Source organism: Acanthochromis polyacanthus, chromosome 20 (assembly GCF_021347895.1).
Source record: "Acanthochromis polyacanthus isolate Apoly-LR-REF ecotype Palm Island chromosome 20, KAUST_Apoly_ChrSc, whole genome shotgun sequence".
Taxonomy (NCBI): Eukaryota; Metazoa; Chordata; class Actinopteri; family Pomacentridae; genus Acanthochromis; species Acanthochromis polyacanthus.
This window is the reverse complement of record NC_067132.1, coordinates 2,228,918-2,249,629: the sequence shown is the minus strand read 5'-3', so window position 1 is coordinate 2,249,629 and position 20,712 is coordinate 2,228,918. Positions and strand designations below refer to the sequence as shown.

Sequence of the window (20,712 nt, the reverse complement as noted above, 5' to 3'; positions counted from 1 at the left end):
AATCCAAGAAGGGACGAAACAGGTTCTCGTCAGACTGAGACAGCAGGTTTTTCCCAAAGTAGAAGCTTCAAGGGTGCCTCATTTGAGAAAGGCAAAGCTCCAGGATCATCACAAGTGGGACTAAAGAGCCACCAAATTGATGACCCTGTCTGCAAACACCTGAGGATGGAGTCACTACTCCCCTGGGAGTGGAGTCCATCTTGACATGACTTCTGCTGCCATGTTCAGAATTTTCAGCATGTGTGACTCTGAGTAAGCAGGAGAGGGGGTGAAACCTCGGGCACAGCATATTTTTCAGCCTGCCTATTTACAGGTGCTGCAGTCATTGTGCTGTCTTTACTGGCAATGATGTGGTGACCTTGAAACCTTGGTATGATCTGCTGGAGTGCAAGGAGCTCTCCACTGTAGGATGTTACACAATGGGTCACCTAACAGCAAATCCAGAGCCTGTTGACACCACAGACAGTGTAGACCATGCTTTGGTCTGCTGTGGAGGCCTCTGCATAGGCCAGCCAGCAGTGGACCACAGGTAGGAGAGCACTTCACCTAGCTCTGTATTTGCTGAATCACTCCACCAGCAGAGGAGTAGGAATCCCTCAAGAACCACCACCGTGATCTAGAGAGATCCCTGTTCAGCAGATATCTTTGGACAGGCTGCATGCACAGGTGGGGGAGAAAGATGCTTTGCATCATGGCTGCCATTAGGCCCTTGAGCGAAGACAGAGACCCTAATTGGCCTAAGAATGTAGCCGGAGGAGACTTTGGCAGGATTAGACCTTCTAACTGTGTTTCTTTCTCACATAATGTATGTTCCAAGAGGATAGCCACATGATCGTGGCATCACTCATGAGCGCATTAACTGCACCGCAGCAATACACTCCAGTGGCATTGAGACGTCAGCAGAGGGAACCACAGTCATATTGATCATTGGATGCTGGCTTGACTGGGCTGGAACAGAGATTCCTCCTGCTCTTAGTCTATGTTAAGTCTGCACTCAGCACGTTACATTAAGCGCGTTCAGCTGCACCACAGCAATACAATGGTATTTGAGATTTCGGCCACAGGAGCCAGAGAGACAAAAGAATATATTTAACAAAATCTGAACAAGGAAACAACAATAAAGAAGGCTGCCCACAGACCGACACCCAAACCACAACAAGTAAGTGGATATATGCTGTAACTCACACACATTCATGTAAAACATTTTCAAAGTAGTACGAATTGTCACACTACACCCTGACTGAGTGAACAACTAACAATCAGTGAATTCACACCAGCACAGGTGCTTTACAGGTAATCTTAGGGGTGTGACCGGACAAGCCAATGTGTCTTAAAGATGTATCCATGTACCCTGACAAGCAGGGGGGTCATTCCTTATGTATATGGAATATGTAACTGGGTGGAGAGATAGTCTTGAGACGATAGACAACTTTTTTACTGTTGAAATGAGGTTCTATGGACTCTAGCAATGAAACTGGTAGTTGTGTTCAGACAGGTTTATTTTCTTCATAATGTAATGAACTCAGTCTGTTGTCTTTGGAACACACTTTTACTTCCCTCTGCAGGTGTTCTAGAATAATGTTTTTTTTGTTTTTTTTTTGCTTTAGTCCCTAAACATGCACATTTCTCTCAGATCACTGATCCATTATCAATACAGTGGGTACGGAAAGTATTCAGACCCCTTGAACTTTTTCACTCTTTGTCATTGCAGCCATTTGCCAAAATCAAAAAAAGTTAATTTTATTTCTCATTGATGTACACTCAGCACCCCATCTTGACAGAAAAAACAGAAATGTAGATTTTTTTGCAAATTTATTAAAAAAGAAAAACTGAAATATCACATGGTCAGAAGTATTCAGACCCTGTGCTCAGTATTGAGTAGAAGCACCCTTTTCGGCTAGTACAGCCATGAGTCTTCTTGGGAATGATGCAACAAGTTTTTCACACCTGGATTTGGGGATCCTCTGCCATTCTTCCTTGCAGATCCTCTCCACTTCTGTCAGGTTGGATGGTGAACGTTGGTGGACAGTCATTTTGAGGTCTCTCCAGAGATGCTCAATTGGGTTTAGGTCAGGGCTTTGGCTGGGCCAGTCAAGAACGGTCACAGAGTTGTTCTGAAGCCACTCCTTTGTTATTTTAGCTGTGTTTCCCAAGAAGACTCATGGCTGTACTAGCCGAAAAGGGTGCTTCTACTCAATACTGAGCACAGGGTCTGAATACTTCTGACCATGTGATATTTCAGTTTTTCTTTTTTAATAAATTTGCAAAAAAAATCTACATTTCTGTTTTTTCTGTCAAGATGGGGTGCTGAGTGTACATTAATGAGAAATAAAATGAACTTTTTTGATTTTGGCAAATGGCTGCAATGACACAGAGAGTGAAAAATGTCAAGGGATCTGAATACTTTCCGTACCCACTGTATACAGCTTAATCCTCATTAGGGTCATGGGGGGCTGCAGTCTGTCCCAGCTGACTCGGACGAAGGCAGGGGACACCCTGTACAGGTCGCCAGTCTGTCACAAGCTTTATTTTCGTGACCCCAGCAAACTTGCCGGACTACCTTCGTGTGGACCAAAACTGGACCGGATCTCTGCTCACTGGATGCTGTCGGCAGTAAGTCTGTGTGAATGAACAACACTGCTGATGGGGATGCCATACAGATTCATGTCAAAAATGCCGAACTATCCCTTTAAGGTTACTATATCCTTATGCGACAAGACTTTTGTCCGGGACTGTAGTCTCTATACACAAATTTATCCTCACTAGGGTCGCGGGGGGTGCTGGAGCCTATCTTAGCTGACTCGGGTGAAGGCAGGGGACACCCTGGACAGGTCGCCAGTCTGTCTGTCGCAGGGCTACATATATAGACACACAATCGCACTCACATTCTACTTAAAGTGTAGTTAGTTAAATATTGAACCTTGGACTTTTTTCAGATTTTTTGGGAATCCCATCCCCCTCTACCACACCGAGGAGTCCCCAAATTCTAGATTGAGAGGCCATTAATAGCAGTTAAAAGCTGGAAGAGGGAGAACACACCACATATGAGTGCTGTGGCCCTGGCTTGATTCACTGTTATGTCACATAACACATAGTTACCCAAGAAGAACAACAGTGTGTTCTCTGCTTTGCAGTTTTACTATCTCCCAGAGCTTAGTTCAAAAGTACAATGTCCTTCCTCTGAGCTCCGGCATCATTGTTTACCAGAAGCTGAACCCCCTAACAAGCCTTGACAGTGTGCATGCCGCCAGCCTCCACTGCTGTACAAATAACACAGAAAAATACAGCAAGCTCAGACTGGTATGTAATGAATGAAACGAAAAAAAAAGAAAAGTCATTGTGTGTGTGTGGCAGCATCTCTAGGAAATCGTTTTTCTAATCTGTCTGGTGCTTAGATTACTATCCAACACCCACCATGTGTGTGACATACACACACATGCATGCACACATACCATCCAGCACATACGACACACATGCATGCACATGGTTTGCTCTGCGATAGACCCATTCATCATGGGAGAAGTTGAATAGTGCAGTGTGTAGTGTGCACACATTATCTACCTTGACACTCTACCCCACTACTTCACTGACAGAAGAGTCTGCATCAAACTGCTGTAATAGGCTTCTACTGAACAGCCATACAGCAATCCATCCCCCCCCCCCCCCCCCCCCCCCAAAAAAAAAAAAAAAAAATTTGTGTTTCAGTACCATATTATGACAGGAATAGTACTCAGTGTCATATATTGGACAAGAATTGCATTTTAGTTTTTGACCTTCAGCCTGCTGTAAGAACTGGCAATGACAGACACATGGCTTTTAGTGTTTGGAAAAGATTGGTATGCATAATCGCTGCTGTGTCGTCTTTTGCCCTTGCAGAAAGAGGGAGCACATCATCATTGGTTGAAATGCCAAGTAACTCTATTATTCACCATATCTTCCTATGGTACCTGTAAGCAGACAGAGCCAAGGAGAAACAGACATGGAGAGAGAGAGGATGACTGGGTCTACTTTTCTGGCTTAACTGCAGAGATTTGGGTTGAATGTAGGCCTTGTACAAGTATCCTTGTACTTGCTCTGTGCTGCTGCCAGAGGCGGGTAGAGTAGCCAAAAATGGTACTTAAGTAAGAGTAACGTTACTTCAAAATAATATCACTCAAGTAGAAGTAAAAAGTAGTCATCCAAAAAATTACTCAAGTAAGAGTAAAACGTATTTGGTGAAAAGACTACTCAAGTACTGAGTAACTGCTTGAATGTAATGTCCAATTTATTTTTTCGAAATTATCAGATCAGACAGACAAAAATGTAAAACAATGTGTAAATTCGGGTATTTCCAAATAATAAAATTTTAAAAATACCAAAAATAAACAACATCTTTACAAAATGACAAGTTTAGGCACAAAAACACAAATTTCTAAATCTCAGTTTTACAAAACATAAAGCTTTGAAACAAATACCTGTAGTAAGATAATGTTTGTATGTTTGAACAGTGCAAACTACTTCCAGTGACAATACAGCACTCATAGAGTCCATGACATAGACTGTATGTGAATGCTGTATCCCCCGTATCACGTGGACCTATCAAGCCTGACACCACGCTTCACTTTGGCCGTGTTAGTAAACAGAAGACAAAAGACAGAGATATCCATGCTAATGCTATGCTAATGATTGGACTTGGAAGCAAGATCAAATTTTTCGAAAATGCCTCTGTTTTTTCATTCCCTGTCTGCTGCGTGTGAAGAGTTGTGGCGCTACGCTGCTAATGTGACAGCAGGGCTACGTCTGGTGAAACGGAGTCGCGTGATTATTGTTGCGTCGTCTGATTGGTGAAACACAGTCATGTGGTAGATCCACTGAGGGCGTCTTTCTGGCAAAATATAACATATCTAATGTGGTAAATAAAAAGGAACGAGTGGAGTATAGCCCGGTGTAAAGGAGTAAGAGTAGCGTTTCTTCATCATAAATCTACTCCAGTAAAAGTAAAAAGTATGGCAGAGAAAAACTACTTTCAGAAGTACTTTTTTTTTTTCAAAAAGTTACTTAAGTAAATGTAACGGAGTAAATGTAACTTGTTACTACCCACCTCTGGCTGCTGCAATACCTGAATTTCCCCTCTGGGGCTCAATAAAGAATTATCTTATCTTATCTTAATCTCTACAGTTTTGTAGTGAGTATAGATATATATACAAGTTTATGGAAAGCCTTCCTGTGTTTTAACGTGGAATAAATAGAGAATATTGGAATTTGATCATGCCTTAGTGTTTGAACGGACACTTTCCTGGCCTCTTTTGATATATAATTTTTTGGTCTTTGAGAAGGTGTAATCAAAACATTCTTCTGCAAATATATCACATAAACCCATAATTATCTGCTTTCATGGGCACCACCTTGTCAGCAAGGAGGGGAAAAATTGTGATGCTTTCATTGATAAAAAACTTAAATCCTGATACAGACTGTTGACCCAGAATGTTTTTATACATCCAGTTTACAGTTACAGCTGACTCCCTCACTGACTTTTGCATTAATAGCAATGGCAATGCGGCCATTAGGATAAACCTCTATTACAGAACAGGTGCATATGTTTCTTTCTTTCTTTTTTTTTTTTTACAAGAATCTGAGCTGCCACACATTATTCTACTGACACTGATTTCCCTAATGAGAGAAATAAATGCTTGTTACAGATAAAGCCTTGTCATGTATCCAATAAAACAGGTGCACCCCTACAACCCAATATGAAAGCAGCCCAGTGTATCCACTTCAGTCAATGGCATCCTATGGCATCTCTGCAGGCTGCCAACAGCAGGAGGCAGGTAATCAGTTGCCTGTTACTGCCTGCATTAACACATCTGGTCTACCACTGCAAACTCTACAAAGTGCGTGCGTGCGTGCGTGCGTGCGTGCGTGCGTGTGTGCGCGCGCACACGCGCATACAAGACTAAAATCCTGGAAGGGAGATTCAACTGGTCTTTAATACTAAAATCCTCTATGGTTCCTTTGAAACCATAGTTTTATTAGGATTAATTTAAAGTTAGGGATGAAAAAGGTTTAAGACTAAGGTTAGTTTAGGTGCCGTAATTGAATTTGAGATTAGGTAAAGGAATAAAAACCGTATCTGGTGCCCAGTAGTTACACATGGTAGGTCAAGTGTACTCTAACAACTGCTAACAGACAGTAAACTTAAACCAACAGTACATGTCAGCACCTTAAAGTGGATAGAATACATATTTCTTTTATATCAATCCATCATTTTCTACTTAACAATGGTCATTTTGTGGTTAACAGATTAAGCCGGTCATTCCAGATGTCCCGCTTCCTAACACCATGCTCCACATGAGATATGTAATCCCTCCATCTCCAGGAGGTATCCAAATCAGATGTCCAAACTGCCTCAGCTGGCTCATTTCAACTCAAAGGAGCAGCAGCGCTACTCTGACCTAACTCTGGATGTCCGAGATGTTCACCCTATTTCTAAAGCCCAGAGAGGAAGCTCATTTTAGCTGCTTATACCCACAACTCCATTCTTTCCTTAACTAGACGAGGGTTGGAGCATAGACGACTGGCAAACTCCTTCACTTAGGCACCAGCTCCCCTTCACTGTGGCATTGCGGAGTGAGCAATCTACTGGTTTCCAGAGAGAACCAGACCTCAGACCCTACAGCAAACTGCTGTCCGAATCTGCAGCTCCCCTCAGATTTATGAATGCAAAAAAGTGAGTTTCATCTAATTTTTTATCTGTCCAGCTGCAACTTTACTGTGTTAGTTCACTCATACTGTTATAGGAATGTAAAAATGTTTTGGACTTGTGTTATTTGTCTTTCTTCCAGGAGTCATGTCATTATTAGAGATGTTTTAATGGTGCCACTTTTCTCATCAAATTTACAGCAAGGAAGTGAATACTGTGCTTGTGAGTTAATGTGATTTCTTAAAAAAAAACTGTTTTGATATAAGGACGTATGAGCTTTCAGTGAAGTCACAATGGAATCTCCTTTGTGCACTTTTTTTAATCAAATACTACTTTAGATCCTGGTGTAGGTGTGTTCTGAATATTGAACTGACATCAAATGTTCACGTTGTGCTACATAATATTACAGTCAGCTAATTTAAAAGGTCTTCATATGCCAGCACTCATTATTCACTTAACATTGCCAAGGCAAGACTTTTGTATGTTACCAGGTGACCCTGCTGGACTTGATGGCAGCAGCAGTGAAGAGATTGAACTGGACAGGAGAGAATACCCACTGGACCTGGGGAGATGTTTGAGGGAAATTATTTCAGTTTTATATTATTGATTCCACTCACACGCTCTGTAAGTGCTAATCTGTGTGTGCCAACCAAGATCTGAATTTGGAGGTATTTCGAATTTTGATTTAAGTTGCTAAAAAGATTTATTTATTTTGATTCCTCCAATTTGCAACATACTGGTGACAGCAATTAATTAGTCTGTCCTGACTATGGGACACATTTTTTGTTATTGTTTTATTGTTCTTTTATTTTGATGATATTTAGTCAAGTTTTTAGCCTTTCTATGTTCCCTTTCATTTAGTATGAAATATATTGACTGCTTTTTGACAACAATTTTGGTCAGATATTCATTTTCTCCCCGAGAGGTATCTTGAGGATGCTGCTATCCCCTGAAAACATCCCACATTTGTACCAACTAAACTGTCTTGTTTGTATGTTGATGTCACAACAGTGCTTTACCTACGTACAAACTCATAGAACTGCTATTGATGCTGCGGGTAATTAGTCTTGTGTCTGTGAACAATTCGTTATATATATACATGTATATATATATATATATATATATATGTATATATTAGGGCTGTCAGTTTAACGCATTAATTAGATTAATTAATTATGCTGCAAATTAACGCGTTAAAAACATTAACTCGGTTAATTATGGGTGGCATGTCAATGCGCAAGCATATTAAATTTGGCCCAGTGAGTGACCGTAGGCTGCAGTGGTACATCACTTCCTCCCTCCGCCACTAGTTCAAAGCAGTGACAACAAACATGGATGGGACACAGGAAAGCGAGGAGAGTCTACTTGGCCCTTTGAACGGCAAGTTTATTTATAGAAAAAACAAAGACGGGACTGTTAACAAGAACGCAGTGATTTGTAGCTTGTGTAAAAAGGAATTTTCGTATCACCGAAGCAGCTCCAGCCTGACTTATCATTTAAACGCTAAACATGTCCGGGCAAGTTCCACTGTTAAAGTTGCTGCTAGTGATGCTAACGCTACCGTGAGCTCACTCCGCCAACCCACGCTTGCTGAGTTAGGAAAACGAATGAGCAAAGCCACGACAGAAAAACTGACAAACTCAATCGCAAAGTGGGTTGCTGCTGATTGCAGGCCAATTTCAATTGTGGAAGATGAGGGCCTAAAGGAGGCGTTTCAGATAGCGTCATCTGACCCGAATTTCCAGCTACCGTCGAGAACTACGGTGATGAAAAGAATTCACCAATTGTACAGTGATGAGAGGACTGCAAAAGAGAAGTTGTTGGCAGAGGCGTCCTATGTCGCCCTAACAGGCGATCACTGGACATCAATAAGCAATCACAACTACCTGGGAGTCACCGCACACCTAATCGATAGAGGGTGGAAACTAAAGTCTTTTGCATTAACTGTGAGCAAAACTGTGACCCGCCATTATGCCGATGCATGTGCCGAGCAGTTTGATGCTGTAACAAAGGAATGGGAGATAGAAAATAAAGTGACAACGATAGGAACCGATAGTGCAAGAAACATGGTTGCAGCAGCACGTCAGCTGCCTTTCGATCACATCCCATGTGCTGCACATATGCTGCAAAGAACCATCACAGCCTGCCTTGAGGACAACAGCTTTGGCACCGCCCTGGCAAAGTGCCGCAAAATAGTCGGGCACTTCAGGCATAGCCCTGCCAGTACAGAAGAACTGCATCAGCAGCAGACTGCCCTCGGACAAGCCAGAGAGCCCCTGGTTCAGGACGTATCCACAAGGTGAGACTGTTTACTATTTATTGGGGTAATTGGTTCTGGATAGTTTTCTTTCTCCTGATGTGTGTGTGTGGGTGTTTATGTTTGGTTCAGTGCAACTACTGTATGTACAGTCCCCCCTGCGGGACTAATGCAGTTTTTGTTTTATTATTGAAAGATGGAATTCAACACTCTCGATGATCTCACGGTACCTGAGGAACCACGAGGCTGTGAATGCCACTTTGGCGACACAGAAGCACAAACTGGCCACACTGACCAACCTAGAGTGTGACAAACTACAGAAGCTGGAGGCCGTTCTGGAGCCCTGCAAGTATGTCCCTCTCTCTCACTTGTTCACACACACACACACACACACACACACACACACACACACACACACACACACACACACACACACACACACCACTTTCTCTCATTCACTCTCACACACAAACACACACGTCAGTAATGATGTGAGTTCATTATTGTCATATTCTTGTTCCACTGCAGATATGTGACCGAGCTGCTTGGAGGTGAGAGCTATGTTTCATGTTCAGTGGTGCTCCCCGCACTCTGCCATCTCAACCGGGTCATGGATCCCACTGATGAGGATCCGGGCTACATGATAAAGTTCAAGACCACCTTTTCAAAGGACATAGACACACGCATGGCCAACATCAACAACAGATGGCTAAAAGTGGCTACAGCCCTCGACCCGCGATTCAAGGACTTGAAGAGCATACACAGGAATGAGAGGGATGAGGTATGTGTATAACTGAGAAGACCAGTGTTTTGCGAGTGCTTTGGTTAGAAAGTCAACACAATAAATTCATTTTCCCTCTTTTAAGGTGTGGACCTGGATTGAGGAGATGCTGCAGGAATCAGAAGTGGGACCTGCTACCCCTCAACCCACAGAGGATGAGCCAGCAGCAAAGAAGAGCCTCCTCCTGCTGTCTTCAGACTCTGACTCGGACGAGGAGCAGGGGCCTCTAGCCCGCTACAAAGCTGAGCAGTGCATTAGAATGCATGAGTGTCCACTGGAGTGGTGGGCAGCTCACGCAGGAGCTTATGGACAGCTGTCCTCTCTTGCACGCAAATACCTGGCTACTCCGGCCACGTCTGTACCATGTGAGAGACTCTTTTCACTCGCAGGTAACATCATACAAAAGAAGAGGGCAGCCTTACACTCAGACAATGTGAACAAGCTTGTTTGTCTGAGCAACTGGCTCAAGGAGACATAGAGTTGTCTGTTGTCAGATCCTGTAATGTTAGCTTGGGGTGGAGTTTTGATTTGAGGAGTTGATACTCTACCGCAGTTTCTCTTTTGGGTTTGAGTTGTTATGCCCCAGATTGTAGCTTTTGATTTTTGTTAACTTCTAACTTCTCCTGAATTACCTGTTTGTCAGTTTGTTATTTTGTCTAAAAAAATCACCTCACCTGTTATCAGTTCCTCTCATACCATCCATACACCCTACCTCAGCTTGTGGAAGTTTAGATTCAATTTTGTTCAAAAAATCAATTAACTGTAAACCATGAAGTTTAGATTATTTTTAAAAACAATGTTCTTGAGAAAAATGAAGGGCAATGTTTTGAAACTTGACACTTCAGAACAATTTTTAAATATTATTGGTCCCCATATGTTAACATCGACAAAATGATTGATTTTTGCAAAAAGTTGAATCTAAACTTCCACAAGCTGAGGTTGGTTGTATGGATAGTATGAGATGAACTGAAAACAGGTGAGGTGATTTTTGAGACCTTTTTTTCTTTTGAATTTGATTTATGAAGCACACTTAACCAATAAAAATTTGGAATTCAAATCTTCTCTTCTTGGTGTATTCAGTTGATTAGTCATGCACTACAATTTTGTAATGTCCTAGAATTCAAATTCTTTATTTGGGGACCTTTAGCAGATATGAGATTAAAATGCGATTAATTAGATTAATTAATTACAAATCCTGTAATTAATTAGATTAATTTTTTTAGTCGCCTGACAGCACTAGTATATATATATATATATATATATATATATACATATATGTATATATGCTCCTTTAACACATGAAAACTGTTCTGGTCCTCTGATGTTTACACTGTGTGTGTTATCCTCAAAACTTTACTTCATAAATTAGGCTATTGTTTGAACATAAATGAATCTCCTATTTGTCCATGTCAGCTTCATCATTATTCAAGACCGTAGCTCAAAGCCCAATGCTAGGCTAATAAGGAGGAAAGAGAAATGGGATTTTTCAGTAAAAGGAGGAATCTTTATCAAGCTACTGGGCCATAGAAAGAACGTCAAACCTTTCATTAGTGTCTTTATTTGTGGACTGGTGACAACAGTGGCATGACCTTTGCTAGCTGAACATTGGGCACTTAAGAGTGGGTGATGGTGGGTGGCAGTGGGGCAGTGGGGGAGCCTTGGATGACTCCTGACTGCTGCTGCTGTTGTTATAAATAGCTATTGCAATCGTAATAATAGCCATCTTTGGTGCAATTAAATCAACCATTTTCCTCTTATGGCCTTCACCTCCTGTCACATACATGCCTTGGTTTTATATCGACCTAAGATTGGGGATAGAAGGGTGAAAGGAAGGAAAAAAGAAAGCTTCTCAAAAGCTGGAGATTGAGTACATGGAGGTAGGAGAGGGGTGAGGAAAGAGAGAGAGGTCAACAGAAACGGGGGTGGGGGGGGGCAAAAGACAGAATGAGACAGGCCTTTTGTGTGTGCAGATTAATTAGAATCCTTCTGGACTGCTATTGGAGCTCATTAAAAGGAGCCACAGCCATACAGGCATCAAACAAAGAGCTGGGACCGAGCCCCCACCACTGTCTGCCATACACTCAATGACTGTGAATGTGACTGTGCATGTGAATCTGCATATAGGTATTTCCACGTGTGTGTGTGTGTGTGTGTGTGTGTGTGTGTGTGTGTGTGTGTGTGCGTGTGCGTGTGTGTGTGTCTGTGTATACAGGGTATCCCAAAAAATTTGAGGTTATTTCAACAAGAATTGCCAAAATTATTGGAGTGCGAAATGATGTCAAATTTCGCACTCCAATAATTTTGGCAATTCTTGTTGAAATAACCTCAAATTTTCACAGAATGCATAGAGACAGATCACAATTTTATATTTGATGTTTTATTTTTGTTCTGTTTTCAGGTTGAACCATGCCGTTCACTCCCAAAGAGAAATCATTTTGCGTCTTGGAATATGCTCACACACAGTCACGACTGTGCAGCGTGCCTTCAATACAAACTTTGGAAAAACTTCACCAACTGGCAAACAGATTTGGACTTGGTACCAAAAAATTTAAAGAGGAAGGCTGCTTATGCTGGGCTAAAGGATCTGGTAGAACATCATCAACATCAGCATAATCCAAGACACAAAATTATTTCTCTTTGGGAGTGAACGGCATTGCTCAACCTGAAAACAGAACAAAAATAAAACATTAAATCTAAAATCTTGATGTGTTTGTCTATATTTTGTAAAAAATTTGAGGTTATTTCAACAAAAATTGCCAAAATTTTTGGCCTGCGAAATTTGTGTGTATATGTGTGCGGTAAGACAAAATGCTGCCTCTTCTAGATTACCACAGAGTATTTGCATGTACACCAATCAGACATAACATCACGACCACCTGCCTAATACTGTGCTGCTAACACTCCTCTGACCCAGTGGTTCATGGACTCAGGACCTCTGGGGATGTCCTGTGGCACCGGGATGGTGGCAGTGAATTCTGTAGGTCCTGTGGGTTGCAGAGTGGGACCTACCTAGATCAGGGGCCTATTTTACGAAGCAGGTTTAGGGAAAACTCTGAGTTTGTTAACCCTGAAATGAGGGAAACTCAGAGTTTTCTGTTTCACGAAGCAAGGTAACTCTAACCAGGGAATGCGGGGTAACTCTAGCCTGTTTCACAAAGAGGGGTAACTTCAACTCTCAGTCAGTTACCGCAGTAACAGACTCTATGACTCTAACCTGCTCGCCAGCAGGTTTATCTGAGAAAACCTCGAGTTTCTCTCCGTCTCCACCCACTTTCAGCCACACACGCTGTTTCATTTCCTCATTCATTCAGTCAGTAAGCGAGCGAGTTTTGGCGTAGAACAGGTTTTATTAACGATCCAGTGGATAAAGGAGCAGCGTTACTGCACAGATAGTTAAATATTCGTCGGTAGATTGTTATCAGACCGAGCATAAATGTTCTCGCATTTCCGGACAATTATCGGTTTGAGCGGTACCGTTTCGTAATCGTTTCAAGTCCATAATCTACATAAACAACCTAATCCGTCCTTACATTTACATTACCAGCCGCAGTCATGCTCTCACATCCAGCAGATATTTTGTGTGTTGCGCTGTGGTTCTTTGCAAGTGGAAGTTTTTATATGATGTCAGAGATGCAGAGTAAGACAACTGTATGCAGGACAGTCAGAAAAGATTTCCTGGCTCTGAAACGACTTTTACTCGTCATTGTGGTTTTTCCTGGACATAAACCTGTCAAAGCATCAAGGAGGATCCATGGGATTGCAGGTGAATGATGTAGAGATCTTTTAAATTCATTTTAAATCATATTCTGTTAATGACATTGTGCTGCAGCCTCAGACTGGGATTAGTCATTTTAATTTCTTTTAGGATTTCCCAGTGTGATTGGCTGCATAGATGCACACACATCCCCATCACAGCTCCCTCACATCATGAACAGGAAGTCCATTCACAGCATAAATGTGCAGGTAGGCTACAGGTAGACTGACTACTGTTTCTAAATGTTAAAGACTGCATCATAGTTCAACATCTGTCATTCTCTGCACTGTCCAGATCAAATGTGATGCTGCATACATCATTTCTAATGTGGAGGCCACGTGGTCTGGGTCTGTTCATGACTCCAGGATTTATGGAGAGTCTAACCTGAGCAACAGACTGCAGCGTGGTCAGCAGCCTAAAGATTTTCACAAGAGAATTCTCTTGTCTCTTTCCTTTAATATGCTCTGATGTATCCACTATACATTACAGGAGAGTTTGATGGCCTTCTGCTGGGTGACAGGAGTTACCATAACAACCCAGGCTGATGACCTCATACCCTGACCCTGAACCAGGCCCCCAACAGAACGTCAACCGGACTCACTGCAGGACCAGAGCCCGGGTGGAGATGACCATAGGCCTGCTGAAAGCCCGTTTCCAGAGCCTACGTCTCCTCAGGGTGACCCCTGAGAGGGCCTGTGATATTACTGTGGCATGTGTTGTTCTTCATAATATTACCACTATTAGAGGAGAGAAACACCCTGCCCTAAAAACTGAAGACCCAGATGATGAGCCCATCCACCTGCAGCTATCCAGGACAGCAGAGCAGTCAGAGACACCGTATGCAATAATCACTTTAGAGTTTAAGTCACCATCATCACCACCACAGCAAATAAAGACATGATACACATTTCATTTGCTCTTCTTTATTCCCTACAAATAAAAGAGATAGTTCAGTTCATGTTCCAGTAGTTAACATAATTCACCTGTGACCATCACCACCTCTAACTTCTGTTATCTCAAAGTCCAGATCTGCCCTCCTAATCTGTTTTTTGGATTTTTCTCAGCAAATGCAGTTTGTAAATCTGTTTTACTGATAACTGGGAATACATAGAGGACATTAAATTATACAGTTGCACATGAATTCCACAGAATGAAGCTCTGGTGTTTCCTGAACATCCATCTCACTGTGTCAGTCTGTGCAGTGGAAGTTGAGGAACCATCCTGCTGCTGTCCAGCCATGTTCTGTTAAAAGGATGAGAATGTGCAACACTTCAGTGTAGGCTAAATGTCACACTCTATATTCCAGAGTTCATTTGCAAAAACAGATAACTCCGTTTTGGTAAATTTTCAGAAAACTTTTTTTTATTGTTTACTTGAGATAATATCAATCAAACTGAAGTTGAGTGGATTTGACTCAGTCGAAAAATGCATGACAAAATAGAGATAAATAAATTATTAGTGTTATTATTATTATTATCTCAAGTAAACAATAAAAAAAATAGTTTTCCCTGTTTTTGCAAATGAACTCTTCATGTGTTCCAGCTACAGCTCAGACAAGACTGGTGCCACTTCAAAGTCATTTAAGAACCTGCAGTTAAGCTGCATTCAGCAGTTTTGACCATGAGATAGATTTGAAAACACTCGCAGTAACGAGCTTTAATGTACTGAAGGATTACTGAGTTGTTGTTAGGTCCAGTGTCTTACTGCTAAGTTTCCATTATGCACATTCAGCATAAAGTACTGACAAAAGAAGACAAAAGCTGTCTTTTGTCAAAAAGGGGTATGAACTATTTTTAACATTACAGTGTTGCCATTGATGTCCTCGTCTTGTTTGTCATTTGTTTATGTTGCTTTTGTCAGCCATAAGAAAAATATTGATGAGATTTGAAAATAAAATCACGAGAAATCAAAATTTGGTATATGGTCAGCATTAATAGTCTACTCTATAACCTTAAGTCTGAACACCCCTTCAGAATTGTATCCAAAATTGCTTTCTCTCATCCTAGAAATATGGCAGAGTTGAGGCCATTTCTCACTCCGGTGAACATTGAAAATGTAATGCATGCTTTTATCACCAGCAGGCTACCTACCTCCTCTTTAAAGACTGTAAAAAAACAAAACAAAACTGTGAGCTTGTTCTAAAGGCTGCTCTGACAGTTTAAACACTGACAAAAAGGTGAATAATGCCTCTTTGAAATAGAGATAAATAAAGTAAATCTCTTGGTTGTTACCATGTCACCAATCTGATTGTTCTTCTGTACTTAAATCAACCCAAAACATCTTACTGGAGGGGGTTTTAGGATATGCCTCACACATAAACAAAATGTCAGGCTCTCTAATTACTTTCTGTTATCCAAAATACAGACTACACCATGAAAGTATTCATTTAAATGATTATTTGTGGTCCTGTTTTAATTGCTTTTAACTCATTCCGATTTTTAAATTTGATTGTTAACCACGCCTGACGTACGTCAGCGGGGTTACTGCATTCGCTTCGGTATCTGTCTGGGTAAGTATGTATGCGGGTGGGTATGTCCGGTCAGATATCTCTGCAAGTGCTGAAGTCAGGATAATCAAACTTGGCACTGAAGATCAGTCTAAGGTCCCCTGCTCAGTTGTGGAGTTAGAGGTCAGCAGATCAAGTAGGAAGGGATATACGTAGGATGATCAAAATTGATACAGAGTATCATGCATGGGCGTGGTTCTGCCATGTACTTATGGCTTGTCTAATTAAGACTGCTTTTATATATATATATTACACATTTATTTAAAACCACAGTGTTACTCTAAAATGCATTAGAAATTAAAGGCATTATTATTTATTTATTAAATGAATTTTAGTAAGTTTTGGTCTCAGGCTGACAAGTAAGTTTCAGTGGAAGATTGCTGCCACTTCTCCGCCCTTACTTAGATAGATAGATAGATACTTTATTAATCTCCAAAGAGAAATTCACAATACCAGCAGCATGAAAGGCCAGCCCGATCTCACGAGGATTCGTGAAACTGTCACGTAAATTTTTGTTTCGGCTTCGTGCGCACCAACACGATTTCGTCATGTTTTTCGTGCCGCTCACCACGGAATGCACACCAATGTATTTTAAACGGCGGACTTTTCGTGCCACTCAGAACGTATTTCAAAAGAATGTGTATATTATATTTTTAATGTAAAACCGCGGCGAATCCAACGCTATATTTTGCATGACATCGTCCCTAAACATAACCCTAACCATAACCATAACCATAACCTAACCATAAGCCGGTGGTACACTTACCAATTTGCATAGGAATTTCAAGAATGTCCGGCGGCCGGCGGCCGCAAACGCAATCACACAAGCAGTATACGCCGATGGACAGCTTAGATCGTCATGAATCCGCCGGTATAAACCACTTTCAGATGTGATTACCACAGCGAAAAACATTTCGTGGTGAGCGGCACGAAAAACATGATGAAATCGTGTTGGTGCGCACGAAACCGAAACTAAAACTTACGTGACAGTTTCACGAATCCCCGTGAGACTGGGTTGGAAAGGCAGAGAACATGAGAGCATGTAAGTTACAAATAAGACTACGTATATACAAATAAGACTATAAAAAAAATATATAAACATCTAAACACTTCTGAGTATATGAAAATTTTTATGACCTATTACTCATCCTAAGGAGTTTTTGTGTTTTGTTTTTTTTTTCAAATTGATATTGCGAAATATAAATAAGATGTGATTTTACTTGTCTTAACTCCAATATTTCAATTTAGACTGCAGTTTGGTAAGTTACAAAGCTGTGTGTCTGAACATCTGACCTCCAACACTGGAGCCCACCAGGGAACTGTGCTTTCCCCTTTCCTCTTCACCACCTACACTTTGGTGATGGGGATGGATTTCAGGATGAACAAGTCTCCACTCTCTCCTGTCCACATCAATGGGACTGATGTCGAGATTGTCCACAGTTACAAGTACCTGGGAGTGAGTCTGGACAACAAGCTGGAGTGGTCCACAAACACAGAGGCTGTGTACAAGAAGAGCCTGAGCCGGCTCTAGTTCCTCAGGAGGCTCAGGTCCCTAAATGTATGCAACCACATGCTTCTGATGTTTCTGACGAGCACCATCTTCTTTGCTGTGATGTGCTGGGTTGCAGGGATCAAGTTAAAGGATGCCAACCGACTGAATAAATTCACCAGGAATGCATAGTCTGTTGTTGGCTGTCAGTTTGTCACCCTGGAGGAGGTGGTAGAGCAGAGGATGCTGACCAAACTGCTGGCCCTCATGGACAACACCCCCTCCATACAACTGTGGACAAACTAGGGGCAGTTTCAGCAATAGACTGATATAACCCTGTGGCTCCAAGGAACAGTACAGGATGTTAATTCCTCCCCACAGCAATAAGACTTTACAATGCATCTGTGTCTGACGCATCACAGAACTCTGTCACTCTGCCTGCTGATTAAATCACTGTACAGACTGGCCATTTTACTTTACTTTTTCTAACATCATTCATTATATCTTTGAACTCATCTGCACCTACTTCTGTCATTTGTACATCTAAGCACATCCTCATTTGCACATTCTGTTCATGTGCACATTTCTGTATCAGTCTTGTATATTAATCTATATTTAGTTATGTTTTTGTCTATCATATTCTCAATATTTTATCTTTTTTAAAATAAATTTTACCTTATTTTATCATCACTTTATACCCAACCCTAATATTCTGCATTGTCTTATTGTTTACCCCTCTGTTGAATATCCAGCTGCTGCAACAACAGAATTTCCCTCTGGGATTAACAAAGTCTGTCTAAATATAAGTCTAAATCTGATTAAATTTGCACCCATGTGGTATGCACTGACCGTTTGGCTATTGGGTTGTCAACTTGTAAGGAAATGAACTTGTGTTTTGAACATGCATATGTTTTGAATGTATTCTAATTAGAACTAAACTAATTGGAACTGGACTATTGCATTTCTAATGTTTTCATCACCTTATATTTTAGCCTATTGGTGTGATGACCCATGAACTTCACAACCTTGAATGTTTATCTCACAAGGATGATTAATTCACAGAGTATTAACAGCACAAACATTAGCATAGGCAACAGGTGTAGGTTTTAACGAGCATCGTGCCGTAGCAGTAGCTACATGGCTGAAGTGGTGTATAGGTCCTGACTTCCTGTGCAAAAGCCAGCAGTGTTTGACACAGAGATCAAGGTGTCCTCTGTGCTCCTGGGCTGCATGAATACATGCATGGCTTAGTGCCCTTTATGCCAGAGCAGGTCTCATAGCTCCCCACTGATCCTGCAGAGTGAGTGTGTGTGAGTGTGTGTGTGTGTGTGTGTGTGTGTGTGGGGGGGGGGGGGGGGGGGGGGGTTAATTATAGGGGTTGTGGGGACCTAATGTCCTCACAACCATAGGAAATCCAAAAGAAATGTCATTTGTGGGGACCTCATTTGGGTCCCCATGAGGGGAAACAGTGTTTTCTTGGCCATGTTGTTGTTACTGAAAAAAGTAAAAGTGCAAAAACTTTTCTTCAGGGTTAGGCATTGTTTTGGTTAGGGTTAGGGGTTAGATATGAATGGGAGTCAATGGTAGATCCCCAAAAAGATAGGAATACACAGTGTGTGTGTGTGTGTGTGTGTGTGTGTGTGTGTGTGTGTGTGTGTGTGTGTGTGTGTGTGTGTGTGTGTGTGTGTGTGTGTGTGGATGTGGATGTGTGAGGTCCTGTTGCTTCTGTTTCCTGGAAAACATGTCTTTCACTCCAAGGAACCCAGGCACAGTGTATACCTGGCAACCTGACCGCTCACATTATGAAAATGTTATGGATGATATGAAAAGGCTTTGTTGCTACAGACTTGATGATGATGCTGTGTTATGTATGAGAGCTATAATGTACAAAGGCTCCTGTCCAGACTCAGGTCACAGAGAGGACAGGTTGTAGTAAATGCTAGCTCAGGTCAGTAAGGCACTGCATGATACTGCAGCACACATTTATTTGCAGTCAATTACTGGACCCATTTGCTTGCAACTAGGGTTTGGCTCCATTTTTATTTATTTACATTTTTTAATCTCTCTTTATATTTTAAAGAAGCCTTTGTACAGTGGTAACCAGTTTCCTAAAAGTTGTATTTATTCCGATGACTCAAAAACATTACAAACAACTGTGTTTTGTTGTGTTAATACAATGTCAATCCTTCATGTGTCATCACCATCAAAAGAGTTCCAACCTGCTGTAGTATAGACTTTGCAAGAGTTGATTTATCTTGCACCAAGGCATAAACAGCAAATTATCTAAGTCCTGTAAGAACAGTTAAAAGGCTTCGAATAGCTGCAACAGATAACCACTAGTTTGTGTTCATAGCCATCTTTCAAACCAAGAATGCTACATTTCCTGGAGAATATAATTCTGAAGGGAAATTACTTCTTTTTCTTTATTTTACCAATCTGGAGAATTTGAAATAAAGAAAACACCTTTATATGGGCAACATCGGAGAATCAACTATCTGTTACGAATCCACATACAGAGATCAAAAGCAGAGAGCCCCCCAGAGAAGACATGGCAGGGAATCAGTGGTGTGTAGCATTTGCGTGTTGCTTGGCAGGGGGGCAGTGCAGCGGCTGAGACCCAGTTGGCATGATTGGGTTACTTCAGCATCTTGAAGGAAGTGGTTGCAGGTGGAATCAGGACATAGACATAGATTCAAACAGCCGAGACTTGGAATAGGGGAATCCGGGCATGGGCACAAGGAGGCAGGGAGAGCAGATGGACTGAGGAGAAGCTGAAAGCAAAGGAGCGAGACACAGCAGAGAATCAAAACTGACTAACTGTTCGGTAGACCGACATAGAATGGTGTGCAGAGTCTGGGAAGGGAGACCCCGGCTACTACTACCATATTTTCCACACTATAAGGCACACTTAAATGCGTTCAATTTTCTCAAAAATTGACGGTGTGCCTTTTAACTCGGTGCATCTTATGTGTGCACTGAGTTCTAAAATCTGACTGTCAGACCATTTCCCGCTGACATAGGGACGCAATACGTACACTACACACGCTGGCAGCGATAAACCTATTAGAGAACATTATGTAAAGCCACTGTTGTGGTTTCTCTTAGATGTGCCGAGGTTGAATAACATGTCCGGTGACACTGTTGCTTTTAATATAATTTAATGCCCAGGAGACCAGGGGCCTATTTCACGAAGCAGGTTTAGTGAAAACTCTGAGTTTGTTAACCCTGAAATGAGGGAAACTCAGA

At 41.6% G+C, this 20,712-nt stretch overlaps 1 protein-coding gene and 1 long non-coding RNA gene across 2 annotated transcripts; both read left to right on the top strand.

Moving 5' to 3' along the window:
• The first annotated feature begins 5,574 nt into the window (after nt 1-5,574).
• Nucleotides 5,575-10,779, top strand: LOC127531241 (E3 SUMO-protein ligase ZBED1-like). Its single transcript, XM_051940027.1, has 4 exons — nt 5,575-8,978; nt 9,133-9,285; nt 9,465-9,717; nt 9,803-10,779. The coding sequence occupies exons 1-4, from the start codon at nt 8,011-8,013 to the stop codon at nt 10,193-10,195; spliced, it is 1,767 nt and encodes a 588-aa protein (XP_051795987.1). The 5' UTR covers nt 5,575-8,010; the 3' UTR covers nt 10,196-10,779.
• A 1,684-nt stretch (nt 10,780-12,463) lies between these two features.
• LOC127531262 (uncharacterized) lies at nt 12,464-16,710 on the top strand. Its single transcript, XR_007938211.1, has 3 exons — nt 12,464-13,680; nt 13,766-13,877; nt 13,961-16,710. It is a non-coding gene; the product is annotated as an uncharacterized LOC127531262 (long non-coding RNA).
• Nucleotides 16,711-20,712: the final 4,002 nt, after the last annotated feature.

Excerpts from the sequence above, each read along its gene's own strand:
- LOC127531241 (XM_051940027.1), top strand. The coding sequence starts at position 8,011 with ATGGATGGGACACAGGAAAGCGAGGAGAGTCTACTTGGCCCTTTGAAC. Across the intron at positions 8,979-9,132 it reads GTTCAGGACGTATCCACAAG|ATGGAATTCAACACTCTCGA; the intron begins GTGAGACTGTTT and ends TATTATTGAAAG. Across the intron at positions 9,718-9,802 it reads ACAGGAATGAGAGGGATGAG|GTGTGGACCTGGATTGAGGA; the intron begins GTATGTGTATAA and ends CCCTCTTTTAAG.